General features: G+C 44.6%; 1 protein-coding gene and 1 pseudogene across 1 annotated transcript; one reads left to right on the forward strand and one right to left on the reverse strand.

Annotated features, from left to right (window-relative positions):
* Positions 1-1,006: 1,006 nt before the first annotated feature.
* PCYOX1 (prenylcysteine oxidase 1) lies at positions 1,007-18,874 on the reverse strand. The gene is made up of 6 exons (NM_001132950.1): positions 18,709-18,874; positions 17,407-17,613; positions 15,589-15,763; positions 4,097-4,308; positions 3,603-3,755; positions 1,007-2,583 (listed from the first exon to the last, which is right to left on the reverse strand). Exons 1-6 carry the CDS (start codon positions 18,818-18,820, stop codon positions 1,925-1,927), a joined length of 1,518 nt encoding a protein of 505 aa, NP_001126422.1. The 5' UTR covers positions 18,821-18,874; the 3' UTR covers positions 1,007-1,924.
* Positions 18,875-22,574: 3,700 nt separating this feature from the next.
* On the forward strand, positions 22,575-22,857 carry LOC112132114 (large ribosomal subunit protein eL39-like; annotated as a pseudogene).
* Positions 22,858-27,231: the final 4,374 nt, after the last annotated feature.

The raw sequence follows: 27,231 nt of genomic DNA on the forward strand, positions 1-27,231 counted from the left end.
CATGAGTTTAATCCCCTACCTATCAAATATATCTTGGCAGTTTTATCAGCATATTAACATTCACAACTGTGGTAGGGAAGAAGTCATTTTTACTCAGAACCAAAGTTTACACTATGCTAAAGTAGCTAATGCCATGATCTGATGAAGGACTTTTTTTTTTTTTAAGTTTCTATTCAATGGAAAGATTTTTTTTTTTTTTTATGATGGTCTCTGTTGCCCAGGCTGGAGTACAGTAGCATGATCATGACTCACTGCAGCCTTGACCTCCAAGGCTCAAGTGATCCTCCCACCTCAGCCTCCTGAGCAGCTGGGACCACAGGCACACATTACCATGCCTGGCCAACTTTTTAAAAATTTTTTGTAGAGACGGGGTTTCACCATGTTGCCCAGGCTGGTCTAGGCCTTTTTTTTTTATTTATTTATTTTTTAATAACACTACATGTTAAATTGGTTGCATTTACTTTTGAATTCTTTATCTTTTGCTTGTTCTGTTCTACCAGTGTCTTGACAGTTAATCATGATCTTTGTACAGTAGATGCAGAACTAGTTCTCAAGTTTCGCTGCCTGTTACCATTCGGATGCTTTAAAACCCTACAGGTGATTCCAATGTGCAGCCAAGGTTGAGAGCCACTGTCTTAAGATTTCAGCAACCAATTTCTCACCCAGAATGCTACAGTAAATGAAACACTTAACTCTTTGGACATATGCTGGACTTGGTTAACTTTGGTGTCATTCCAAGTATTCTGTTCTAGTGCCAACTGCTCAGGAGTTATTTAAGTTGCCTCTGCTGTTAGGCTGTCTGTGCTTCTTCTTATCAAGATTACATCTAAAGTTCTTACTAAGAGAAAGAACTAAGAGAAAGTTCTTACTAAGAGAAAGATCCTTGCAAAATGGATCTGCTTTGATACAGACTGGGTTTCTTAGGACTTCTAAGGCACTAAAACCCTTTGTAGGCATTTTCACACCCACATTGGTGATTCTCAACCCTGGGTGCACATTAGAAACTTTAAATAGCTACAATGCTAAGGTCCTATCCTCAGTCTTTGAATCTGAATCTCTGGTTATGGGGGTCTCTCAGTATTTTTAAGAGCTCCTGAAGTGAGGATTTAATAATAGAATGCCAGTTTCTTAATTCAGTAGCCCATATTTGCTTTTCATTCTACTTGAGATTTTTGTTTAACATCTTCAAGTTACATTACTAAGACTTCTAAATTTCACCCCTAATCAAATCAAGACAGAAGAATCAAAAGACAACATTCTGAAAGTCAAGGCTTTAGGCATGGGCACACGTACTTCAAACCGGTATGAAATTACTAAGAGTCAGGCATAAGACACCAGCTCCCATAAATTTTATCTGACTGAAGATTATATCTAGCTGTAAAATTCAAAAGGACTACCCCCAACTAAGATGTCTTTAAGTTCTCCCTCAGGTACTCAGCTTAAAATGCTCTACAATTTTGATCAAAATCCAGGGCGCCACCCCCAGACCTACTGAATCAGAATCTTCAAGAGAGGAGCTTGAGAATCCGTATGATTTAACAAACTCCAGGTGATTATTTTTATTTACTTTTTTTTGAGACGGAGTTTTGCTCTTGTTGCTCAGGCTGGAGTACAATGGTGCGATTGGCTCACTGCAACCGCCACCTCCTAACTCCAGGTGATTATTATCATCAGACAAGTTTAAGAAAAACTCCTAATGGATAGTGAAAGAATACTTAAGAAATTTTGGAGATGGCATAAGTGCAATAGCTATACCTTCACACTTAATTAGAACTGTGTGTTTTCCTATGACCAGCAGGGATTACTTTTATTAAACAATGATAATGGCAAAATATCTGGTTCAAAATCATCTCTGCTCAGATTTTGTTCTTTTTTCCCACTGATAGTCATTTGGACCTAGGAGGGGAAAAAAGAGTGTGTCACTTCATAGCTCAGTTTTAAGTTTCTCATATAAGCCATCCTGGTCAATCATGTCTGTGTGCCTGTTCCAGCGGTGATAGGCAAGGAGTGCAGCGTTGTGGGCTGCAATGGCACTCATCTCCATGGCACTTGCTGCACACTCTATGCCATTGAGGTAATAAAGTCGATCATGGAGAATGATAGAGGGGCATTTCTCCGGGGGCTTATAGTGAGGATATGCAAGCCATGGCTTCTTCACAGCATAATCATAGGACAAAAAGAGCTTTAAAATTTGTGCTTTAGTAAGAGTTTCTTGGGAAAAGATCTTCCAAACATATGTTCCATCTGTTGATGGCTCAGGATCTTCCTTTTCTCTCACAGAGGACACAATCCCAATACTGTTAATGAACAAATCTGAATTATCAGTGGTTAAAACTGTATTAAGGCCAAATTTATCTATGGGTCTAGAGCTAAAGATAGATGTATTCAATTCCCCCTTAACTAAAGTTGTCACTATATGTTGATAATATTGATGGAATTCCTCAATTGGAGGATCAAAGTTGAGAAAAGTAATATTGGACATTTTTCGATTCAATGGAGTGGCCACCAAGACGATGTCATAGAAGTCTGAACGAGTCTCAGTTCCAATTTGGTAGACCACTTCATACATCTTTGTTGGATTTCCTAGAGGAAATAAGGAGGAATATATTTGTTTAGTGTTCCTAACATACCTTCTAAAAATAATTGTATACCTTCTTCATAATTTCTCTATAATTCTAAAGAATTGAAGAAGTTATATCCCTTAAGATAGCTGTCCCTTGCATTTTTATTACATTGAGGCCAATTTCTTATTCAGAATAAGTACAAAATATAGAATTTTTACTTTTGAAGATAAGATTATTTTTCGGCCGGGTGCAGCGGCTCACACCTGTAATCCCAGCACTTTGGGAGGCCGAGGTGGGTGGATCACGAGGTCAGGAGATCGAGACCATCCTGGGTAACATGGTGAAACCCTGTCTCTACTAAAAATACAAAAAATTAGCCGAGCACGGTGGCGGGCGCCTATAGTCCCAGCTACTCGGGAGGCTGAGGCAGGAGAATGGCGTGAACCCGGGAGGGGGAGCTTGCAGTGAGCTGAGATAGGCCACTACAGTCCGGCCTGGGCAAAAGAGCGAGACTCCATCTCAAAAAAAAAAAAAAGATTATTTTTCAAATCCAAGGAGTCATGCCACAGCACTGAACTACATTGGGGAATTTTTTTTTTTTTTAGACGGAGTCTCACTCCGTCACCCAGGCTAGAGTGCAGTGGTATGATCTTGGCTCACTGCAACCTCTGCCCCCTGGGTTCATGTGATTCTCCTGCCTCAGCCTCCCGAGTAGCTGGGATTACAGGCGCCCGCCACCACGCCCAGCTAATTTTTTGTATTTTTAGTAGAGACAGGTTTAACTATGTTGGCTAGGCTAGTCTTGATCTCCTGACCTCAGGTGATCCACCCTCCTTGGCCTCCCAAAGTACAGGGATTACAGGCGTGAGCCACCGTGCCCGGCCCATTGGGGAATATTTCTACATGGCACAATATATACAATTTCAAGTTTCATCATTTTAGAACTGAGTAAGAGATGACAGAAGAGAGGTGTTTCTCCCTGAGCAATCATTTTCTGCAGGGGAAATCAGGAACAGTAAGACAGAAATTCAAGCTTACCTGTGTGCTTGGTCTTTGTTTTCTCCTCTATGTACATTACTGAGCCAGATATAAGATTGCTTTTGGATGCCTGCAGAAGCCCTGAGCAAACAAGTTTATTGCCACCTTCTACTGCCCAAAGGCCAGAATCAGAACAGGACAGTGACACTGCCCCTGTCAACAGGAGGAAAAATGTGTTTTAATTCTGACTTTGTAAGAGGCTCTCTACCCACTCTCCCTTCCCAATTACATGTTCTACTCCAAATGTCTCCAGACATTGCTAAATGGCCCCTGGGAGCAAAATCTCCCCCAGTTAAGAATTACTGAACTAATGAAAGCTAAAGACCCTCTCCCCCTAAAAATGCACATCTACATACGCACAATTTTGCTAACAATGTCTGAGGTTCACAGAGAAAAGTAGCCTCCAATCCACAGCCTAAAGTCTGGAACCACCATAGCATCAGATAAGCCCCTTTGTGAACTAATGTCCACCACTGTTCCAATCCCTGGCTTACCCACAAAGGCATTGATGTCCGTGCTTTGGCCATAATTGACCCTCATAACAGGAGCAATCATTTCATTGAGGAATTTCTCAGAGAAGCCAGCCTTCTGCAAGGTTTCAAGAAGTGTTCGATTAAGCATTCCAAGGAAGTCATCTCCTCCTAGAGCATGAAGTAATTTTTCGACACTACTGAAGGCATAGTCATGAGACTGGTAGCGGTAGATCCTTTGGAAAAGAAGAGAAATCCATTAAATACCAAACAAGATGTGGGGAAGGGGATGTATAAAGAAGGGAAGTGGCATCATAAGAATCAAACTGACATCTGGGTGCAGTGGCTCACGCCTATAATCCCCACACTTTGGGAGGCAGAGGTGGGCGGGTCACCTGAGGTCAGGAGTTCAAGACCAGCCTGGCCAACATGGAGAAACCTCATCTTTACTAAAAATACAAAAATTAACCGGGCATAGTGGTGTATGCCTGTGGTCCCAGCTACCTGGGAGGCTGAGGCAGGAGGACTGCCTGAGCCCCGGAATTCAAGGCCGCAGTGAACTGTGATCACGCCGCTGCACTCCAGCCTGGGCCAGACAGTGAGACTGTCTCTTAAAAAAAAAAAAAGAAAAGAAACTAAGGAAGGAAGAAAGAAGAAAAAGGAAAAATAAAAAGTAGAAGTAAGGCCAGGCACAGTGGCTTCATGCCTGTAATCCTAGCTCTTTGGAAGGCCGAGGCAGGCAGATCACTAGGTCAGGAGTTTGAGACCAGCCTGACCAACACGGTGAAACCCTGTCTCTACTAAAAATACAAAAATTAGCTGGGCGTGGTGGCGCATGCCTGTAATCCCAGCTATTCAGGAGGCTGAGGCAGGAGAATCGCTTCAACCTGGGAAGCGGAGGTTGTAGTGAGCCAAGATCACACCACTGCACTCCAGCCTGGGCAACAGAGCGAGACTCCATCTCAAAAAAAAAAAAAAGTAGAAGTAAAATACTTTGTCTAAAGGCCACATGGCAAGTATAAGGCTCAATCACAACTTGCCCACTCTCCTCTCAATCACCCACACATGCACAGTCTCCACTGGAGCACACCTGACCCATTCACTGGTCTCTAAATATGCCCTACATGTTGTATCCCCACCAGTGCACAAGCTCTTCCCTCCAACCTGAATACACTTCCCATTCCTAACCATGGAACATCTATTCTTCCTTAACAGAACTTGAATCCCACCTTCTCTGAAAAGTCTTGCTCAACTTCCCAGTCCACAGTTATATCATCTCCAGAAGCCTCATAAAACTTAGCACCAATGCCACTCATTCAACAATTACATGCTTTCTATTATTTTTTAGAAAACATCACTTGACCAAAAAGAAAAATATCACCCGACATTTCTCTGCATTTTATGGATTTAAAACAACATTCACATAAATTAGTGCATTCAGTAACTCAAACACAATTTTTCACGTTGCAAATAGTACAAAGATGGAAAACAGGCTTAAGTTTGGGATAAGTAATAAGGGGTTTATCTCTTATTCCCTTAAGGGGCTTACAGTTAGGGATAAGTAATAAGGCACATGCAGAGATAAGTATATAAAAATAAGAAATTAAGAGCCAAGGAAAGATCCCTATCACTGATCATGGAAGGGAAACTTTCACATCAAGTTTTTTCTCTCAAAATGTACTATATTTTTTTACAGAACAAGGGACAGTATTATAACCATTTCAGTATTACCTACTAAAAGCATAGTAGTAGTATAAGTGTACAAAATGTTAAACACATTTTTATTGGAAAAACTGATTCGATATCTATGCCAAAACTGAGAAACTAAACGCCTTCTAACCATAGCATTTGGGTCCCAGTCTTTAGGAGACTAGAAAAAGTAGAATGGAAACACTGAATTCTTCAGAAAAATAATAGCCTGGATATCTCATATCCAAAGAAGAGTGATCTTTGGCTAATGGTCAACATGAGAAAATAGCAGTCAATTAAATAAGCTACTAATGATGCTATAAAAAACATATTCCCCAACTGCTCCTGCCAGAGCTGCAACCTCACTCAAGCAAGTCTCCTTGGGCGGGGGGGCGGGACCAGCGATGAGATGAAACTATATACACAATATAAACAGAGAGCACTCTAATTGTTTCATGATACAACTAACTGCATTAGAATAAATACACTGCTAGGTATGGTGGCTCATGCCTGTAATCCTAGCACTTTGGGAGGCAAAGTGGGGCAGCATCACTTGAGGTCAGTAGTTTGAGACCGCCTGGCCAACATGGTGAAACCCCATCTCTACTAAAAATGCAAAAATTATCCAGGTGTGGTGGTGCATGCTTGTAATCCCAGCTACTCAGGAGGCTGAAGCATGAGAATTGCTTGACCCAGGAGACAGAGGTTGCGGTAAGTCAAGATCACACCACTGCACTCCACCCTGGGTGACAGAGCAAGACTCCATCTCAAAAAAATAATAATAATAAATGAAAAAACTGAATAAATACTACTAAAAAACAGCACCCAGGTGAGGTAGCATGCACCTGTAGTCACAACTACTCAAGAGGCTGAGGTGGGAGGATCACTTAAGCCCGGGGCACAAGGCTGTAGTACATTATGGTTGCACCTGTGAACAGCCAGCCACTATACTCCAGCCTGGGTAACAGAGTAAGACAGGAGGATCCCTTGAGCCCAGGAGTTCAAGACTAGCCTGGGCAACATAGCAAGACTCTGTCTGTACACAAAATGTAAAAATTAGCCAGGCGCAGTGGTTCATGCCTGTAATCCCAGCACTTTGGGAGGTTGAGGCGGGCAGATCGCTTGAGGTCAGGAGTTTGAGACCAGCCTGGCCAACATAGCGAAACCCCATCTCTACTAAAAATACAAAAATTAACTGGGCATGGTGGCGCATGCCTGTAATACCAACTACTTGGGAGGCGGAGGCAGGAGAATCGCTTGAACCTGGGAGGTAGAGGTTGCAGTGAGCCAAGATCGTGCCACTGCACTCTAGCCTTGGTGACAGAGTGAAACTCCGTCTCAAAAAAAAAAAAAAATTAAAAATTAGCCAGGCATGGTGAGGCACGCCTGTAGTCCCAGCTATTCAGGAAGCTGAGGCACGAGGATCACTTCAGCCCCAGTGGTTGAGGCTGCAGTGAGCTGTGATCACGCCACTGCACTCCATCCAGCTTGGGCAACAGAGTGAGACCTTGTCTTAAAAAAAAAACAAACACAAAAAAAATTTTTTTTAAAAATATAACTGGGGCCAGGCACAGTGGCTCACGCCTGTAATCCCAGCACTTTGGGAGGCAAAGACAGGTGGATCACCTGAGGTCGGGAGTTCGAGACCAGCCTGACCAACATGGAGAAACCCTGTCTCTACTAAAAATACAAAATTAGCCGAGCATAGTGGTGCAGTGAGCCAAGGTGAGCCGAGAAGAGCCAAGATCGTGCCACTGCACTCCAGCCTGGGCAACAGAGACAGACTCCGTCTCAAAGGAAAAAAAAAAGGAGAAAATAGTTCTGAAAAGAAGACTAGAAATGCATGGGGTTAGGAGGGTTGAATTCTAAATAAGACAGTCCAAAAACAAGAGTGGTCAGGAAAAGCCTCACTGAGAAGATGATATAGACCAAAGACCCGAAGGAGATGAGGATGCAAACCAGGCAAACACCTGGGGGAAAATATTTCAGGTAGAGGTAAAAGCAATGCAAAGGTCACATGACAGAAGCTTGCCTGGCACATTCAAGAAACAATGAAGCCAGAGCAGCTGAAGCAGAGTGATATGGGAGAACAGGGAGTGGTACAGCCAGAAATGTTACTGGGGAGAGGAAACTTCCAGAATGGCAGAGGAAGGACCTCTGGAAATCTGCTCCTCCATAAAAGCTAAGAGAATACTGCCAAAAATGATCAACATTGACTCTTTCAGAGCTCTGCAGATAAACCAAAGCCTTTCCAAGTCCAAGGAATATTTATTTAAGAAAAATATCTGGCAAGCGTGGTGGCTCACGCCTGTAATCCCAGCACTCTGGGAAGCTGAGCCAGGCGGATCACTTGAGGTCAGGAGTTCGAGACCAGCCTGCCCAACATGGTGAAACACCATCTGTACCAAAAATATAAAAAATTAGCCAGGTGTGGTGGCACATGCCTATAATCCCAGCTATTCAGGAGGCTGAGGCAGGAGAATCGCTTGAACCCAGGAGATGGAGGTTGCAGTGAGCCAAGATCACACCATTGCACTCCAGCCTGGGCGACAAGAGAGAGACTCCGTTGAAAGAAAGAAAGAGAAAAAGAGAGAGAGAAAAAAAAATAAAAAATAAAACCAGCACCCTTCCAACTGCAATGTGAAACCAGCAAGCTAGAAGCCACTGGAGAGAACACAACGAGTTTGTAGCTCCCAAAAAGCACTATCCTCAGAGAACTGTCAATATTTGACCTATCTGGCAGCTCCCAAAAAGCTCTATCCTGAAGGCTTGTCTTTATTCGACCTGATTCAGAGTTCACTCTACGCAACAGCCCCATACTGAGGGCACGTGTCCACATGTCAAAAAAAAAATCTGTGGCAATTGTTTAACATCATAGATGCCGGAGGCTATGACATCAATAGAGACTACAAGAGGCTGACCAAAAAAACTTTTAAAAAAGGCCAGGTGCAGTGGCTCACACCTGTAATCCCAGCACATTGGGAGGCACAAGCTGGAGGATCACTTGAGGTTAGGAGTTTGAGACCAGCCTGGCCATCATGGCGAAAACCCATCTCTACTAAAAACACAAAAATTTAGCCAGGTGTGGTGGTGCATGCCTGTAGTCCCACCTACTCAGGAGGCTGAGGCACAAGAATTGCTTGAACCCGGGAGGCAGAGGTTACAGTGAGCCGAGATAGCGCCACTGCACTCCAGCCTGGACAACAGAGCGAGACTCTGTCTCAAAAAAAAAAAAAAAAAAAAAATTAGCTGGGCATGGTAGTGCACATCTGTAGTCCCAGCCACTCAAGGGGCCTGAGGCTGGAGAACTGCTTGAGCCCGGGAGGCAGAGGTTGCTGTGAACATACTACACTCTAGCCTGGGCAACAGAGTAAAACACCATCTGAAAAAAAAAAAAAAAAAAAAAAAAACAGACACACAGATCCTTGAAACAAATAAGAAAACTCAGAAATAAACCTTCATGAATATGATCAAATGATCTTGACAGAACTGAAATACATAATTCAACAATAATGGAGACTTCAATATCCCATTTTCAATAATGGACAGTTACTGAAAATGACAACAGTGTATTAGTTCACCAGGACTGCCATAACACAGTACCAGAGACTGGATGGCTTAAACAAAAAAAGTTTTATTTCTTATAGTTCTGTAGGCCAAAAGTCCAAGATCAAGGTGTGGTTGCATTCCATTTCTTCTGAGGCCTATTTCCTTGGCTTGCAGATGGCCACCTTCTTGCTGTGTCCTCACATGGTCTTTGTGTGTTTCTTCTGTGTTCCAATCTTTTTTTTTTTTTTTTTTGAGACAGAGTTTCACTCTTGTTGCCCAGGCTGGAGTGCAATGGCTCACTGCAACCTCTGCCTCCCAGATTCAAGTGATTCTCTTGCCTCAGCCTTCCTGAGTAGCTGGGATTACAAGCATGTGCCACCACACCCGGCTAATTTTTTGTATTTTTAGTAGAGAAGGGGTTTCACCATGTTGGTCAGGCTGGTCTCGAACTCTCAACCTCAGGTGATCTGCCCGCCTTGGCCTCCCTTCTGTGTCCTAATCTTAAGGACACCCATCAAATCGTTTTAGGGCCTACTCTAAAGACCTCATTTTAACTTAATCACATATTTAAAGGCCCTACCTACATATGCAGTCACATTCTGAGCACTGGGTGGGTGGCTAGTGTTTCAACCTATGAATTTTGGGGAAAACAAATTTAAAAATAAGGGATGGGAGCACAGAATCCTGTCATGTCTTCTCAGTCACAAAACAGATTTTAGCTATAAATCTCTATTAATGAAATAGCCACTGAAGGTTTCTGAGTAGTGGAGTGATATGAAGAGCCTTAGATTTTAAAGAACTACTTTGGCTGCCAACCTGAGAACAAATGGTAGCAATATAACAGTAATGGCAGATGATTTAGGAGGTGTATTGGTTTTCCACTGCTGCTATAACAAATTACCACAAACTTAGTGGCTTAAAACAACACAAATTTATGGCCAGGTGCGGTGGCTCACACCTGTAATCCCAGCACTTTGGGAGGCTGAGGCGGGTGGATCACGAGGTCAGGAGTTCAAGACCTGCCTGGCCAAGATGGTGAAACCCCATCTCTACTAAAAATACAAAAATTAGCTGGGCATGGTGGTGGGCGCCTGTAATCCCAACTACTCAGGAGGCTGAGGCAGAGAACTGCTTGAACCCAGGAGGTGGAGGCTGCAGTGAGCCAAGATCGTGCCACTGCACTCCAGCCTGGGTGACAGAGCGAGACTCTGTCTCAAAACAAAAAAAAATTTATAATCTTACGGTTCTGTAAGTTAGAAGACCAAAGTCAGTCTCTCTGTTCTAAAATCAAGGTGTGCACAAGGCTGGTTCCTTCTAGAGGCTCTGAGGGAAGACTCTGTCTTTTCCAGCCTCTACAGGCCACCTGCATTCCTTGGCTGGTGGACGCACTCCCCTTCCTGGCATCACTCCAATCTCTTCCTTCCATCATCACCTCTCCTCCTACCCACCCTGATCCTCCTGCCTCTCTAAGGACCCTTGCGATTATATGGAGCCCACCTAGATAATCCAGAATAATCTACCCATCCTTAACCATATCTGCAAAGTCTCTTTTACCTCAAAAGGTAACACATTCACAGGTTCCAGGGATTAAGACATGGACATCTTGTGGCAGACGGCAGGGGAGAGGATTATTCAGCCTATAATAGGAGGCTACTCTAGCAATCCAGAGAAGAGACAGTGGTGGTGACTTGGAACAAAGTGGTAGCAGTAATCCTGGAGAGAAGAAGTGGAATACTGGACGTATTTTAAAGGCTGATAAGATTCAAGACAGAGTGGGTTTGGGAAATGAAAGAACAAAAATTGACTCAAAATATTTGGGAGGAGTAACTAGAAGGAAGAAAGGGTGTTTATAAAGCCTTTCCCTGTGAGTCCTATCAGTCTCAGATCAAGAAGTGTTAAGGATCTTACAAGTCCCCAGAAATGCACTAACTTGAGAGAGAAGAATAAGCTTTAACCTAGTCTGCAAGCCAAGATATCTCAACAGGAAGCCATCAGCAGACCAGAGATTTAAATTCCACAAACATCTGAGTAAACATCTACTACATTCTAGTTACTGTGCATAGTATAGAACACAAGCACATGGTGTGCACCATATACTAAGGGATGTTTGAAAAGAAAGATGAATGTTGATTGAAGTATTAAGGAAATGCTTTGCTGAAAAAGTGAGATAAGAGGTTAGACTTGGGAGTAAAGAATGGCATCCAGCTGAGCGCGGTGGCTCACGCCTGTAATCCCAACACTTTGGGAGGCCAAGGTGGGAGGATCACTTGAGCCCAGGAGTTCAAGATCAGCTTGGGCAACATGGCAACACCCTGTCTCTACAAAAATTTAAAAAATTAGCCAAGCATGATGGCACATGCCTATAGTCCCAGCTGTGGCTGGAAGATGACTTGAGACCAGGAGGTCAAAGCTGCAGTGAGCTGTGATTGCACCACCGTACTCCAGCTGGGTGACAGAGCAAGACTCGGTCTCAAAAAAAAAAAAAACAAAATTAGTTAAGAATGGCATCCAACCAGAACAACTACATAAATGTATGTGCAGGACTGGAAATTAAGCTAGCTAGTGCTGATGTCAGGGGCTGCAGGATTTCCACCCAAGTACCTCCAACAGCAGAGAATGAATGAATGCATTATTTTCTAGTATTGCCTACCACAAGCTTGAGCCCTCTTTCGAGTGTCATGGTTTACTACTGTTACATAGGTCTTTTTCCACCTTGTGTATACTTTGATCTTGGCTCACCACAACCTCCGCTTCCTGGGTTCAAGCGATTCTCCTGCCTCAGCCTCCCAAGTAGCTGGCATTAGCTGCACCTCCACGCCCAGCTAATTTTTGTATTTTTAGTAGAGGCGGGGTTTCACCATGTTGGCCAGGCTGGTCTCGAACTCCTGACCTCATGATCTACCTCGGCCTCCCAAAGTGCTGGGATTACAGGCGTGTGCCACCACGCCCGGCCCGTAAATTATTTTTTAAAGTCAAAAACAGTATAACCTATGTATCCCCTCACTGGTTCTTTTTCCCAGTTCTGTAATACCTTGAATTCACTTCAAAAGTGATTTCTTAGGCCAGGTGCAGTGGCTCACGCCTGTAATCGCAGCACTTTAGGAGGCCAAGGCGGGCAGATCAATTGAGGCCAGGAGTTTGAGACCAGCCTAGCCGACATGGTAAAACCCCGTCTCTACTAAAAATACAAAAATTATCCGGGTATGGTGGTACATGCCTGTAATCCCAGCTACTCAGGAGGCTGAGGCAGGAGAATCGCTTGGACCCAGGAGGCAGAGGTTGCAGTGAGCCAAGATTGCACCACTGCACTCCAGCCTGGGTGACAGAGTGAAACTCGTTTCAAAAAAAAAAAAAGTAATTTCTTGATTTCTCAAAGAGCAATTCTCTACATGTCAAGCAAGCCACAGATTAAAAAAACAAGGCTGGGAGCAGGAGCTCACGCCCGTAATCCCAACACTTTGGGAGGCCCAGGTGAGTGGAACACTTGAGCCCAGGAATTCAACACCAGCCTGGGCAACGTGGCCAAACCTCATCTCTACAAAAAAAACACAAAAAATTAGCCAGATTTGGTGGCATGTGCCTGTAGTCCCAGCTACACAGAGGCTAAAGTAGGCGGATCCCCTGAGCCCAGGAGGTCCAGGCTGCAGTGAGCCATGATCACACCACTGCACTCCAGCCTGGGTGACAGAGTGAGACCAGTGTCAAAATAAATAAATAAATAAATAAAAGAGGGCCGGGCACAGTGGCTCATGCCTATAATCCCAACACTTTAGGAAGCTGAGACAGGCAGATCACGAGGTCAGGAGTTCGAGACCAGCCTGGCTAACACGGTGAAACCACATCTCTACTAAAAATACAAAAAATTAACCGGGCATGGTGGCATGCACCTGTAGTCCCAGCTACTCAGGAGGCTGAGGCAGGAGAATCACTTGAACCTGGGAGGCAGATGTTGCAGTGAGCTGAGATCCCGCCACTGCACTCCAGCCTGGGCGACAAAGCGAGACACTATCTCAAAAAAAAAAAAAGAAAAACAATACACACAAGCAGAGCTGATGCCATCGGAACTTGATCTGCCTGCTGAGTATGCAGCACCATGCCACCCACCTTCTATAAAGTGACTGGCTGTCTCTACACAAATTCTATATATTTCCTTGGTTGTGTATTACCTATCTCTCCATTAGAATACATATTCTTTGAGGACTAGGACATGTTGTAGGTCCTATACTCTCAACATAGAACAATGCCTAGCACCTAACAGGTACTCAATATTGGGTGAATGAATGAATGGCTATTTAAAAACATTATGCACTGTAGATGGACCCACGGGAAAGGCATTTAAGGAACTGACCTAAGAATGATGTTGAGAAAGAAAGAAACCCCAAACTACCATGAGTTATAGAAACCAGAGCATATCCTGCTTAACTCTTTTTTTTTTTTTTTTTTTTTAGACAGAGTCTGGCTCTGTCCTCCAGGCTAGAGTGCAATGGCACGATCTTGGCTCACTACAACCTGTGCCTCCCAGGTTCAAGTGATTCTCCTGCCTCAGGCTCACAAGTAGCTGGGATTACAGGCACGCACCACCACGCCGGCTAATTTTTTATATTTTTTGTAGAGACAGGGTTTTACCATGTTGGTCAGGCTGGTCTCAAACTCCTGACCTCAGGTGATCCACCAGCCTCAGCCTCCCCAAGTTCTGGGATTAGAGGCATGAGCCACTGTGCCCAGCCCTGCTTAACTCATATTTGTCCTATTCAATACCTGGTCATATGACATGTTTTTTTTGGGTTTTTTTTCCCCCTCAAGATGGAGTCTTGTTCTGTCACCCAGGCTGGAGTGTAATGATGCAATCCTGGCCTCCAGCACCTAAAACTGTAATCCAGCTTAAAATTAGCACGTGCTAGCCAGGCACAGTGGCTCACGCCTGTAATCCCAACACTCTGGGACGCTGAGGTGGGCGGATCACGAGGTCAGGAGATTGAGACCATCCTGGCTAACACCGTGAAACCCCGTCTCTACTAAAAATACAAAAAATTAGCCAGGCGCACTGGCAGGCACTTGTAATCCCAGCTATTCAGGAGTCTGAGGCAGGAGAATCGCTTGAACCGGGGAGGCAGAGGTTGCAGTGAGCCGAGGTGGTGCCACCGCACTCCAGCCCAGGCAACAAAGCAAAACTCCATCTCAAAAAAAAAAAAAAAATAGCACGTGCCGGCCGAGCACGGTGGCTCACACCTGTCATCCCAGCACTTTGGGAGGCCGAGGCAGGTGGATCACCTGAGGTCAGGAGTTCAAAACCAGCCTGGCCAAGAGGGTGAAACCCCATCTCTACTAAAAATACAAAAATTAGCTGGGCGTGATGGCAGGCATCTGTAATCCCAGCTACTCGGGAGCCTGAGGCAGGAGTATCGCTTGAACCCAAGAGGCGGAGGTTGCAGTGAGCCAATATCAAACCATTGCACTCCAGCCTAGGCAACAAGCGAAACTCCATCTCAAAAACAAAAAAACTAAAAAACTAGCACATGCCAACAGCTTTAAAAAAACAGATTGTACCTTTCAAAATTAGACTGGTTATTTTATGTTAGTCTTCCTGATTACCAAAGCGATACATATTCACACACATTAAAAAAAACTGTTTAAATATAGAAAAGCATAAGGACGAAAAAGAGGCACCTAAATTCTCACTACCCAAAACAGTGCTAGAATGTAAACTCTTGGAATATGGAACTTTTACTCTACTTCAGGCTGCTGGTTCACTGAAAACATGTCACTATTAAAGGCCATTTAAGTTTTCTGATCCTTTCTACAAGCTCTTGTACACATTATCTCATTCATATACACAACACCAGCACAGCATAGAGATTAAGAGTGAAGACTCAAAGGCCAGACTGCCTAGGTGGCAACTCCAGCTATACCACTTACTATGTGGGTGAACTTGCCTCTTAAAACCTCTCTACACCGCCACCTTCTGCATCTGTTTAAAGAAGCTAAAAACAGTACCTACCTGAGTAAGTTGTCATAAGAATTCAAGGCATCTAACAGTATCTGGCAACACTAAAGAAGCATTTGCAAAATACACTTCAGAAGCAAAAATAAACCAACCTTTCAATATCCAAGCAAATAGTCTGCATAGTTTCTACAAAACATTTTGCCTAACAGTGTTATAAACAGGCCTTGCAGTGAGGTAGAAAATGCTTACAAGAAATCATAATTCCTAAAGTTCATCAAGTTTAATTTAACCTAAATTAAAAGATCTTAGGTTAAATGGAAGGAAAAAAAATTACCTCATGAACTTGTCTAACACGTCCTCTACCCACATGTGCATACGGAGGGATTGAAATCCATAGCGCCAAACTAATTTAATCACGTTAATTATGAACCAGTTGCTCTCCTCAAATACCAGAGTCTCTCCATTATATATCCCCAGTAGGCCACCAGAGGCCTGAACAGTAGAGAGACCTGCAAAAACATAAAGCACAGCTAAGTCAGTGGTGTCTATGCTGATCAAACGAAAGAACATAATCTGAGTGAATTTGGGACTTCCCTCAGTTCTCAGGAGACACATGAAGGAGCTCTATCTTTGGAACAGTGTGAAACACTATACTTTCACTACACTGTCCAAAAGCAGATTTGCTAGGCAATAGGTCAGATGATCATGTAAATATTAATATATCAAAAGTAGATATATTTTTACCTGGCTATTTTTTAGTCTAAAAAAACTGGATAGTCCAAGGAAAAAAGCCAGAGTACCAACTGAATTCAATTTAAAAGCAAAGATGTCAGACATGTATCTTCGTGGCATAATTTTTCTGGGTATACCTTTGCCCTCGTGGAGGAAACGGAAGCAGAGGAAGCATCTACAGAGGATGTGGAAGGCAGCTGAGGTACTTCCATTCCTGTGAGAATCCTATTTTGCAAAACTGGATATTTCAGATAACTGGAAGGAGGCCAAAGTTACAAAATACTCCCTGCGAAAGGGCCTGCAGAGGCCTGTCAGACTTTCCCCATGGCCTATCCAGCTCCTCTGCTGTCAGGGCAGCAGTTGCACGTCCCAAGTTCTAGGCACATGTCTGCATCCATAGCTGTGTGACGGAGTTTGTTTTGTTGGTGGTGGTTCGTTTTGATAGGGTCTCACTTTGTTGCCCAGGCTGGAGTGCATTGGCACGATCAAGGCTCACTGCAGCTTCTATTTCCCAGGCTCACAGGATCCTTCTGCCTCTGCCTCCCGAGTAGCTGGGACTACAGGTTTGTGCCATCACACCAGACTAATTTTTTTTATTTTTAGTAAAGACAGGATCTCACTATGTTGCCCAGACTGGTTTCTAACTCCTGGGCTCAAGCGATCCTCTGCCTCGGCCTCCCAAAGTGCTGGGATTACAGGCATGAGCCACTGACCCTGTCCATGGTCATATGTGAGTGACTTTGAGCCAGACAATTCAAGTCTCTGGGTCTCATTTACTCAGCTGCAAAATGATCACAATGAGGTGACTATCTCCAAACCTTCTCTGATTCTTTAACACAAACCCAGAATTTTAAGAACAGACAACAGAGGCCGGGCACGGTGGCTCACCCCTGTAATCCCAGCACTTTGGAAGGCCAAGGCAGGCGGATCATCTGAGGTCAGGAGTTAAAGACCAGCCTGGCCAACATGACGAAGCCCTGTCACTACTGAAAATACAAAAATTAGCTGGGCGTGGTGGTGGGCGCCTGTAATCCCAGCTACTCAGGAGGCTGAGGCAGGAGAATCGCTTGAACCCGGGAGGCAGAGGTTGCAGTGAGCCGAGATCGCACCACTGCACTCCAGCCTGGGCAACAAGAGCGAAACTCCTTCTCAAAAGAAAAAAAAAGACAATGGCAGCCATTCCCACCCCGACCCCACGGCTGTAATTCCAGATAACTGAAGATACAGATAACTAGTGTCCCATTACAGCAGAACTGCTCCTAACTAAGGCAGTACCAACTAACAAGAAAGTGAGGAAAACAGTTTTACCAACGTCTCTGTAAGGCAATAAACAAGGCAGAAATTTCAGTTCTCCATCTGATAAAAATATCCGGGGATGTCACAAAGTAATCTGGTGAGCTCCAAGACCAAAATTACATACCCAGGTCTTTGACAAAACGCTTCATGTGCAGATTTAAAGGATGGATGACAGAACCTCCTGCCTCATATTCTTGCCCCTGCACCATCATGGTAGCCAGGCGGCCCCCGACCTCTTCTCTTTCAAACAGGTCTATCTTCACATCTTTCCCAAATTTCTGCCGCAGGTAATAGGCTGCTGAAGTGCCACCAATTCCGGCTCCAATAATCGCTATGAGGCAAAAAAAAAAAAAAAAAAAAAGAAGATTATATTTTCCCCTTTTACCAGCTCTGTAAGTTGTTTTGTTTTTGAAAGACCATTAATAGCAAAGGTTGTTACTCAAAGCTATTACCAACAATTTGGTGGGGGAAGAGTGACACCTGCAGCGAAGGTCTAACTCCCTGAATCTGGACAGACACTGTCCCCAAACAAAAGCAGTAGATTAATTAACATATTGACATTAATTCGATTTTTTTTCCAGATGCCCAAAGATTCTCACAGGTCTTTATGGAGGAACCAAGGGGCCTGCACACCCTTCTTGATGCCCAACTCACGGGCACATTAGAGGTGGACCTTTCCAGCACGCATTTTTAATACAGTGACGGCCATTTATGCCTAGCTTTGTTGTGTCTAGATGCAATGTAGATAGGTTAATAACACCGAAGAACACAACTTTAAAGGAGGGCGGGAGGGAAACAGGAAGCAAAGAGCCAAGGCTCCTGACACTGGAGCTCTTGACACTGGAAAGAGAACAGATTCTTTCCGCAGCTGTGTTAGTCCTAGGCGGAGAAACTGTGCAAGCCAGGGGCCTCTGAGAGCAGGCCGACCTCAGCAAAGGCGGAGCTGGGGGAAGGGGGTTCAGCCTCCCAAGGGAAGCAGGCAGGGTCAACTTGTTTGCACTCCTCCCTGTGCTGTGCCTGCGTGAGCCTGCTATCTGGCCGGGCGCCCCAGGTCAAGCCAGAATACTGGACTGTTCACGGTCAGTGTTTAACGGGAAGGTAGAGAAACCTAGGCCTCTCCGGAGCCCCAGACCTAAGAGACAGGGGCTACAGGTACGCTAGGCGCCTGCCTGCCCGCCCGCCCCTGTCCCCGTCCACGCCCATTCCTCAAGTGGGCACCTCTCCACGCCTGGGAATGCACAGTCCTATTCCAAGCAGAGCCGAAAGCCGCCCTGAAGTGTGAATGGGGGAAAGCGCGACCTGCGCAGCTGGCTCGGCCTGCACAGCTGGACTGCGTCGCGGCTGTGGGATCTGGGCGCACTGCGCAGCGGCCGCCCGGCGCGGGGCGCGCTCCAGCACCCTCCCGCGCCGCCCCCTTCTCGCCTACCGATTTTATCTGGCGGGGCACGCAGCTCGGCGCCCTCGGGGCATCCGCAGCTGCACAGCAACAGCCACAGCCCCAGCAGCGAGGAGACGAGCTCCGCGACGACGCGCCCCATGGCCTCCACAAGCTCTGCAGCTGGCCTCAAGAGCCCCGCAGTCCTCCCACCGCTGCGCGGCTGCGCGCTCCGCCCAGCCCCGCCCCCAGGCCGCCCAGCCCCTGCGAGCCCCGCCCAGGTCCTGCAAGCCCCGCCCCGACCCCGCCCCGCCGGTCCCCGCAACCCTGCAGGAGCTCCCCACTGTGGGCCACTCAGTGCCCTAAGCACATCCTGCCACCTCGAAGCCCACCCTCCTTCAGAAGACATCTAAGGCAGAAGCTGAGGTTCGCCTCAGCTCTCCTCCTCCCTCCCTATGTATTTGGGTGAAGCACCTTAGTTCTTCACTAGTACCCTCTTCTGTTCCCTCCGTCGCTCCTCTCAAAGAATGCACACAGCTAATCGCTGCCAGAAACAGACCAAAGGGACAACAGTACTTACTGAGTGATCACCCTGTTGCGAGAACTGTCAGGTTCTCCGTGAATGGGTAAATGTTGCTAATTGAAAAGAAAAATGAGGGAGACTGAGGATGGGGTGGCCCAAGGTGAAGGGGGTGTAATAATAAAAGTAGTGTACCTGTAAGGACACCAGAATGTGCCACCCCAAAATATGCCTCTTTAGCCTAAGGATTATTTCAAGCCGAAGACAATTGAGAAGATGTAGATACGTGGGGTGGAAAGTTCTCTGCCTTCCGCCATTTGCCTGAAAGCAGGACATAAATTTTATTTTTTTAACAATTTTTAAATATATTGCATTTTATTACATAAGAGTAAAATTAATAAAATAGTATAATAATTTGATATACTTTAACTATAATTTATAATTTCTTTCTCTCAGTATAATGTAGAAAAGTATTACTCTGAACACCTACTTTTTTTTTTTTTTTTTGAGACGGAGTCTCGCTCTGTCGCCCAGTCTGGAGTGCAGTGGCGCGATCTCAGCTCACTGCAAACTCTACCTCCCGGGTTCAAGCAATTCTGCCTCAGCCTCCCGAGTAGCTGGGACTACAGGCACCCGCCACTGCGCCCAGCTAATTTTTTGTATTTTTAGTAGAGACGAGGTTTCACCGTGTCAGCCAGGATGGTCTCAATCTCCTGACCTCGTGATCCACCCGCTTCAGCCTCCCAAAGTGCTGGGATTACAGGTGTGAGCCACCGCGCCCGGCCATGAACACCTACCTTAAACATTACTTAATATAGGCTAACAATAATGAGCCTCGCTACTTATATTTTCACCATGCATCTTACATTTTAATGAATTACTCTTTTATAGAAAAGGTCATAAAGAATGCCCAACTAATAAAGAATCTCTAATATCTCTGATACAGCAACAACTGATCACATACTTTCACATGTGAATACAATAGAAATAAAGTAACAGCATAAAGTAATTTGAAAGCTGTATTACATTATTATTCACTTTTCAAAAAATTGTTTTCAAGGAAACAAATATACTTTCAATGTAATTACAAAGCTTCAAAAAATCTCCTTTTAAAGTTATATACAAATAATTTATCTAACAACTTTGTGAATTCATTTTTATACTCAACACTCCTATTTAATGTAATGTCTGAAGTAAAGCAGGACATAAATTTTAAAAGGCAAAGGTATCCCTCTTCCCACACTGCCTGGAAGGACAAAGGTTAATCACTGAAGACAATTTTACACCTGTTAAATAAAATTTATAGGAAGCCATTGGTTTGGACTGAGCTCCTGCACTAGACTAGGCCCAACAGACTAAACCAAAATGGAGTCACTCAAGTCACTCATGTTCCACATCACAAGGTCAAAACTAAGTTGTCGATCTGACTTTCTAAGAAATCAGGAGAAAGAAAAATAATAGCCAAATTCCCAACAGACCAGTTTGAAGTGGCATGATAAGGAAATACCCTCTGCTTTAAACTTTACAAGGAAAGTAACCTCGAAACAACCAATTCACTTTTCTGTTTCTGCTTTCTTCAGCCCTTTCTGAAAGCCAACCTCCTCCACTCAACTCATAGGAACACTCATTCGATTTTATGAAATGAGGTGTTGCACAATTCTACAATCGCAACTAAAAGCCAATTATGCTCTTTAAACTAAATTAGTTGTAATTTTGTCTTTTGACAAACCTTTATCAGCCAGGAATCTACATGACAAACTTCATTAATGAGCCTTTTTCTATTGTTTATTTGCCTTCCCGTAATTTGCCACCCCTAGAGACTAAAAATCATTTTCCTTCTCTTAACACTTCTCTTTTTTTTTTTTTTTGAGACGAAGTTTCGCTCTTGTTGCCCAGGCTGGAGTGCAATGGTGCAGTCTCACGGCAACGTCTGCCTCTCGGGTTCAAGCAATCCTCCTGCCTCAGCCTCCTGAGTAGCTGGGATTACAGGCAAGCGCCACCACACCCAGCTAATTTTGTATTTTTAGTAGAGACGGGGTTTCTCTGTGTTGGTTAGGCTGGTCTCGAACTCCCGACCTCAGGTGATCCGCCCACCTCGGCCTCCCAAAGTGCTGGAATTACAGGCGTGAGTCACCGTGCCCGGCTCTCTTAACACTTCTCTAAACATATACTGTTCTTTTTTGAAGATGCTGTATAATCCTGAATTCAAAGCTACCTCTTGGAGATTTGCTCATTTCCCTGGTCTCTCTTTTGAATACGTGACGTACATGTTTTTAAATTTCTGTTTTTCTTTTTTTCTTTCTTTCTTTTATTTATTTATTTTGAGATGTCTTCGCTCTGTCACCCAGGCTGAAGTGCAATGGCACTATCACGGCTCACTGCAACCTCCCGCTCCTGGGCTCAAGCGATCCACCCACCTCAGCCACCAGAGTAGAGTACCTGGGACCACAGGCATCCACTACCATGCCCAGCTAATTTTTACATTTTTTGTAGAGATGGTTTTTTGCCATATTGCCCAGGCTGGTCTGGAACTCCTGGGCTCCCAAAGTGTTGGGATTACAGGCATGAGCCACCATGCCTGGTCCTGTTTGTTTTCTTCTTGTTAATTTATCTTTTGTTACAGGGGTCTATCACAACCAAAAACTCAGAAGGGTAGAGGAAAACTCCTTTTTTCTCCCCAACATACCATACAGTAGAACATTATGCATGCATTAAAAAGAAGCCAGGCACGGTGGCTCACGCCTGTAATCCCAGCACTCTGGGAGACCGAGGCAGGCGGAATATCTGAGGTCAGGAGTTCAAGACCAGCCTGGCCAACATGGCAAAACCCCGCCTCTACTAAGAATACAAAAATTAGCTGGGCGTGGTGATGCATGCCTGTAATCCCACCTACTTGGGAGGTTGAGGCAGGAGAATCACTTGAACTTGGGAGGCCGAGGTTGCAGTGAGCTGAGATTGTGCCACTGCACTCCAACCTGACAGGCTGGTCTCAAAAAATAAAAAATACAAAAAAAGAATGTTGGAGCTTGGCGCAGTGGCTCACACCTGCAATCCCAGCACTTTGGGAGGCCGAAGCAGGCAGATCACCTGAGGTCAGGAATTCGAGACCAGGCTTGTCAACATGGTGAAACCCTGTCTCTACTAAAAATATAAAAATTAGCCAGGCGTGGTAGTGCACACCTGTAATCCCAGCTACTCAGCAGGCTGAGACAGGAGAATTGCTTGAACCCAGGAGGCAGAGGTTGCAGTGAGCCAAGATTACGCCGCTGCACTCCAACCTGGGCAACAGAGTGAGAGTCCGTCTCAAAAAAAAAAAAAAATACGGGTCTATAATTAATGTCCTAGTATTATCAGTTGAGAAAAGCTTGTGGTTGCATGATGGGTATAAAATGATCTCATGCCTCTTTTCCTTTCTCCGCCATCGTGGTGTGTTCTTGACTCCACCCTCACCATGTCTTCTCACAAGACTTTCAGGATTAAGTGATTCCTGGCCAAGAAACAAAAGCAAAATCGTCCCATTCCCCAGTGGATTCGGATGAAAACTGGAAATAAAATCAGTACAACTCCAAAAGGAGACATTGGAGAAGAACCAAGCTGGGTCTATAAGGAATTGTACATGAGATGGCACACATATTTGTGCTGTCTGAAGGTCACGATCACATTACCATATCAAGCTGAAAATGTCAACCCTATCTGGAGAGTTCGACGTGTTTTCCTCTCCAAATCTGTTATGAACGAATTGGTTGGCTGGATTCAGTAATAAATATGTGAGGCCTTTCATTTAAAAAAAAATCTCATTTCTGTAATTACAATACTTCACCCAAACAAAAAAGAATAACTAGTACATGAACATGAAGAACAATATAGATGAGAGGAAAATAGGTTGGATACAAAATAAAGTTAAACTTGGAGAAAGAGGCTGGGCTCAGTGGTTCACACCTATAATCCCAGCACTTTGGGAGGCTAGGGCGGGTGGACGGTTTGAGCCCAGGGTTCGAGACCAGCCTGAGCAAAATGGCGAAACCCCATCTCTACGAAAAAATACAAAAAAATTAGCCTGGCATGGTGGTGTGCACCTGTAGTCCCAGCTACTCAGGAGGCTGAGGCAGGAGCATCACCTGAGCCCGGGAGGTAGAGGCTGAAGTGAGCAGTGATTGCGGTACTGCATTCCAGCCTGGGCACAGAGCGACACTCTGCCCCCCAGCCTCCAAAAAAAAAAAACAAAAAAAGATACATGTACCAGGATACAACTGCAACATTATTTGTAATACAATAGATTTTTGAAAAGTAGTAACCTGAATATCTATCAATGCCAGTTATGGTAATTTATTCAATTTACCATCCAATACATTGTGGAACTTTCATTTTAGGGACGATTTTGCAACTATTAAAAAACTATTAGGCCAGGACTGGGCGCAGTGGCTCACACCTGTAATTCCAGCACTTTGGGAGGCCGAGGCTGGTGCATCGCTTGAGCCTAGCAATTTGAGACCAATCTGGGCAACAAAGTGAGACCTCCATCTCTACAAAGAATACAAAAATTAGCTGGGCGTGGGCCGGGCATGGTGGCTCATGCCTGTAATCCCAGCACTTTGGGAGGCCGAGGCAGGCGGATGACCTGAAGTCAGGAATTCGAGACCAGCCTGGCCAATATGGTGAAACCCCATCTCTACTAAAAATACAAAAATTAGCCGGGCGTGGTGGCAGGCGCTTGTAATCCCAGCAACTCAGGAGGCTGAGGCAGGAAAATTGCTTGAACCCGGGAGGTGGAGGTTACAGTGAGCCTGAGATCGAGCCATTGCACCCCAGCCTGGGCAACAAGAGTGAAACTCTATCTCAAAAAAAAAAAAAAAAAATTAGCCAGGCATGGTGGCATGCGCCTGTGTGCCAGCTACTCAGGAGGCTAAGGTAGCAGAAACACCTGAGCCCAGAGGCAGAAGCTGCAGTGAGCTGACATCACTGCCACTGCACTCCAGCCTGGGCAACAGAGCGAGACCCTGTCTCAAAAAAAAAAAAAAAAAAAAAGCCCAGCGCAGTGTCTCACACCTGTAATCCCAGCATTTTGGGAGGCCAAGGTGGGCGGATCACTTGAGGTCAGGAGTTCGAGACCAGACAGTCCAACATGGTGACACCCTATCTCTACTAAAAAATGCAAAAATTAGCGGGGCATGCTGGCCCATGCCTGTAATCCCAGCTACTAGGGGGGCTGAGGCAGGAAAATCGCTTGAACCTGGGAGGCAGAGGTTGCAGTGAGCTGAGATCAGGTGGGTGGATCATTTGAGGTCAGGAGTTTGAGACCAGCCTGGCCATCATGGTGAAATCCCGTCTCTACTAAAAATAAAAAAAAAAATTAGGCCGGGCATGGTGGCTCACGCCTGTAATCCCAGCACTTTGGGAGGCCGAGGCAGGCAGATCAGCTGAGGTCGGGAATTCAAGACCAGCCTGACCAACACGGAGAAACCCCGTCTCTACTAAAAATACAAAATTAGCCAGGCATGGTGGCACATGCCTGTAATCCCACCTACTCGGGAGGCTGAGGCAGGAGAATCACTTGAACCCAGGAGGTGGAGGTGGCAGTGAGCCAAGATCGTGCCATTGCACTCCAGCCTGGGCAACAAGAGTGAAACTCCGTCTCAAAAAACAAACAAACAAACAAAACTAGCCAGGTGTGGTGGTTCACACCTGTAATCCCAACTACTCTGGAGGCTGAGGCACAAGAATCGCTTGAGCCCAGGAGACAGAGTTCACAGTGAGCCGAGACACTGTCACTCTGGGTGACACTCTGTAAAAAAAAAAAAAAAATACCTAAAAATCCCAAGTGTATACATGTGCATCTGTATAGAGTAAAATGTGGAATATTACAGATGAATCTATTAATATTACTTACCTTAAGAGGAGGAAGAAGATACATTTTTAATATTTTCCTTATGTATCCATTTCATTTCATTTGTAACACTAAGCACGTTGTACTTTTGTAACTTAAAAACTACTCTACCTAAAGTACTTGTGCAATATCCATATAATGGAGTTTTATTTGGGAATAAAAAGGAATGAAGTACTGATACACATTACAACATGGATGACCCTGAAAAGCATAATGTTAAGTGAAATAAGTCAGTTACAAGAAACCATATATTACATGCTTTCATTTATATGAAATGTCTAGAATAGGCAAATCTATAGGGGCAGAAAGACTAGTGGCTGGGACATGGAATGGGATGAGGGACAGGGAGTGTCTGCTAATTGCTAAGGGTTTCATTTTTGAGGTGAAGAAAATGTTATAAAATTGATTGTGGTGATTGTTGCACACACACCTCTGTGAATAAACTAAAAACCATTAAACTGAAAAACACTTTATATGGATGTCCCAAAAAGGTGTTTTAAAAACACCATCGCCATTAACATTTGTTTTATTCACTATCAAAAGACCAGTACTTGATATCTTTGAAAATAATCTGAAGAATGTGTCAGAGACTCTAAAGACAATTCCAAAAATGAAAATCCAGAATGTATACAGTCTGAAGAAACTACTTTAAAGAGGACATCACGTTTTTGTTTTTTTGGTGTTTTGTTTTGTTTCTGAGGAGTCTTGCTCTGTGGCCGAGGGGCTCACTGCAACCTCCGACTCCCAGGTTCAAGTGATTCTCCTCCTACCTCAGCCTCCGGAGTAGCTGGGATTACAGACATGCGCCGCCACATCTGGCTAATTTTTGTATTTTAAAGTAGAGACGGGGTTTCTCCATGTTGGCCAGGCTGGTCTTGAACTCCTGAGCTCAAGTGATCTGCCTGCCTCGGTCTCCCAAAGACTGGGATTACAGGCGTGAGCCGCCCCGCTAAGCCGACATCACGTTTTTCGATGTGTAAATTCTCCTATGTCTAAAAAATATTTCTACAACTTAAATAAACTTACATCATAGATATTTTCCAGTTCAACACTACAGATCTGATTAATAGCTTTTCAATAACTGCAAAATAGTCCATAAAATGAATGTTCCAGTGGGGGGCAGCGGCTCACGCCTGTTATCTCAGCACTTTGGGAGGCTGAGGCAGGCAGATCACCTGAGGTCAGGAGTTCAAGACCAGCCTGGCCAACATGGCAAAACCCTGTCTCTACTAAAATACAAAAATTAGTTAGGCTAATTTAGGTGGTGGCGCACATCTGTAATCCCAGCTACTAGGGAGGCTGAGGCAGGAGAATCGCTTGAACCTGGGAGGCAGAGGTTGCAGTAAGCCAAGATTGTGTCACTGCACTCCAGCCTGGGAGACAGAGCAAGACTGTCTCAAAAAAAAAAGAAAGAAAGAAAAAGAAAAAGTTCCACATGTATTTGATGTAAATTGAATAAATTACCATAAGTGGCATTGATGGATATTCAGGTTACTCCATTTTTTTCTACTATAAACAATGCTGCAGTTGTATCTTGGCACATAAATCTTTATAAATTAATTCTTTTATTTCTGTAGGATAGATTCCTAGACATAGGATTACTTTAGTGACATATATATATAATAAGCAATGTGAAATGCATACAGAGTATACTGAATCACATTTCAGAGTTCTAATTTCTCTGCCTCCTAAAGTTGGACTGAAGTTTATGTATCTTTTGACTTGTTTACTTTTAAGATTCTTGTGACCAATTTGCATTAAATAGCTGGGTTTGTTTGTTTGTTTGTTTTTTGAGACGGATCCTCGCTCTGTTGCCCAGGCTGGAGTGCAATGGCAAGATCTCGGCTCACTGCAATCTCCGCCTCCGAGATTCAAGGATTCTCCTGCCTCAGCCTCCTGAGTAGTTGGGATTACGGGCCCCCACCACCACGCCCGGCTAATTTTTGTATTTTTAGTAGAGACAGGGTTTCACCATGTTGGTCAGGCTGGTATCGAACTCCTGATTTCAGGTGATCCGCCCGCCTCGGCCTCCCAAAGTGCTGGGATAACAGGTGTGAGCCACTGCCCCCGGCCTAAACAGCTATTTCTTAAATGCTTTTCAATGTGCAATCAATACACGGAAGAAATGCAAATATAAATAAAAATCTGGCATCTGGAAATATCATCCCCG

Source organism: Pongo abelii, chromosome 12 (assembly GCF_028885655.2).
Source record: "Pongo abelii isolate AG06213 chromosome 12, NHGRI_mPonAbe1-v2.0_pri, whole genome shotgun sequence".
In the NCBI taxonomy this organism is placed as follows: Eukaryota; Metazoa; Chordata; class Mammalia; order Primates; family Hominidae; genus Pongo; species Pongo abelii.

What these genes read in the sequence shown, in the direction of transcription:
- PCYOX1 (NM_001132950.1), bottom strand. Translation starts at nt 18,820, where the DNA reads ATGGGGCGCGTCGTCGCGGAGCTCGTCTCCTCGCTGCTGGGGCTGTGG. An exon ending in GCGTTTTGTCAAAGACCTGG is followed by an intron (nt 15,764 to 17,406) that starts GTATGTAATTTT and finishes ATGTTTTTGCAG; the next exon opens with GTCTCTCTACTGTTCAGGCC. An exon ending in AACAAAGACCAAGCACACAG is followed by an intron (nt 2,584 to 3,602) that starts GTAAGCTTGAAT and finishes TATTTCCTCTAG; the next exon opens with GAAATCCAACAAAGATGTAT.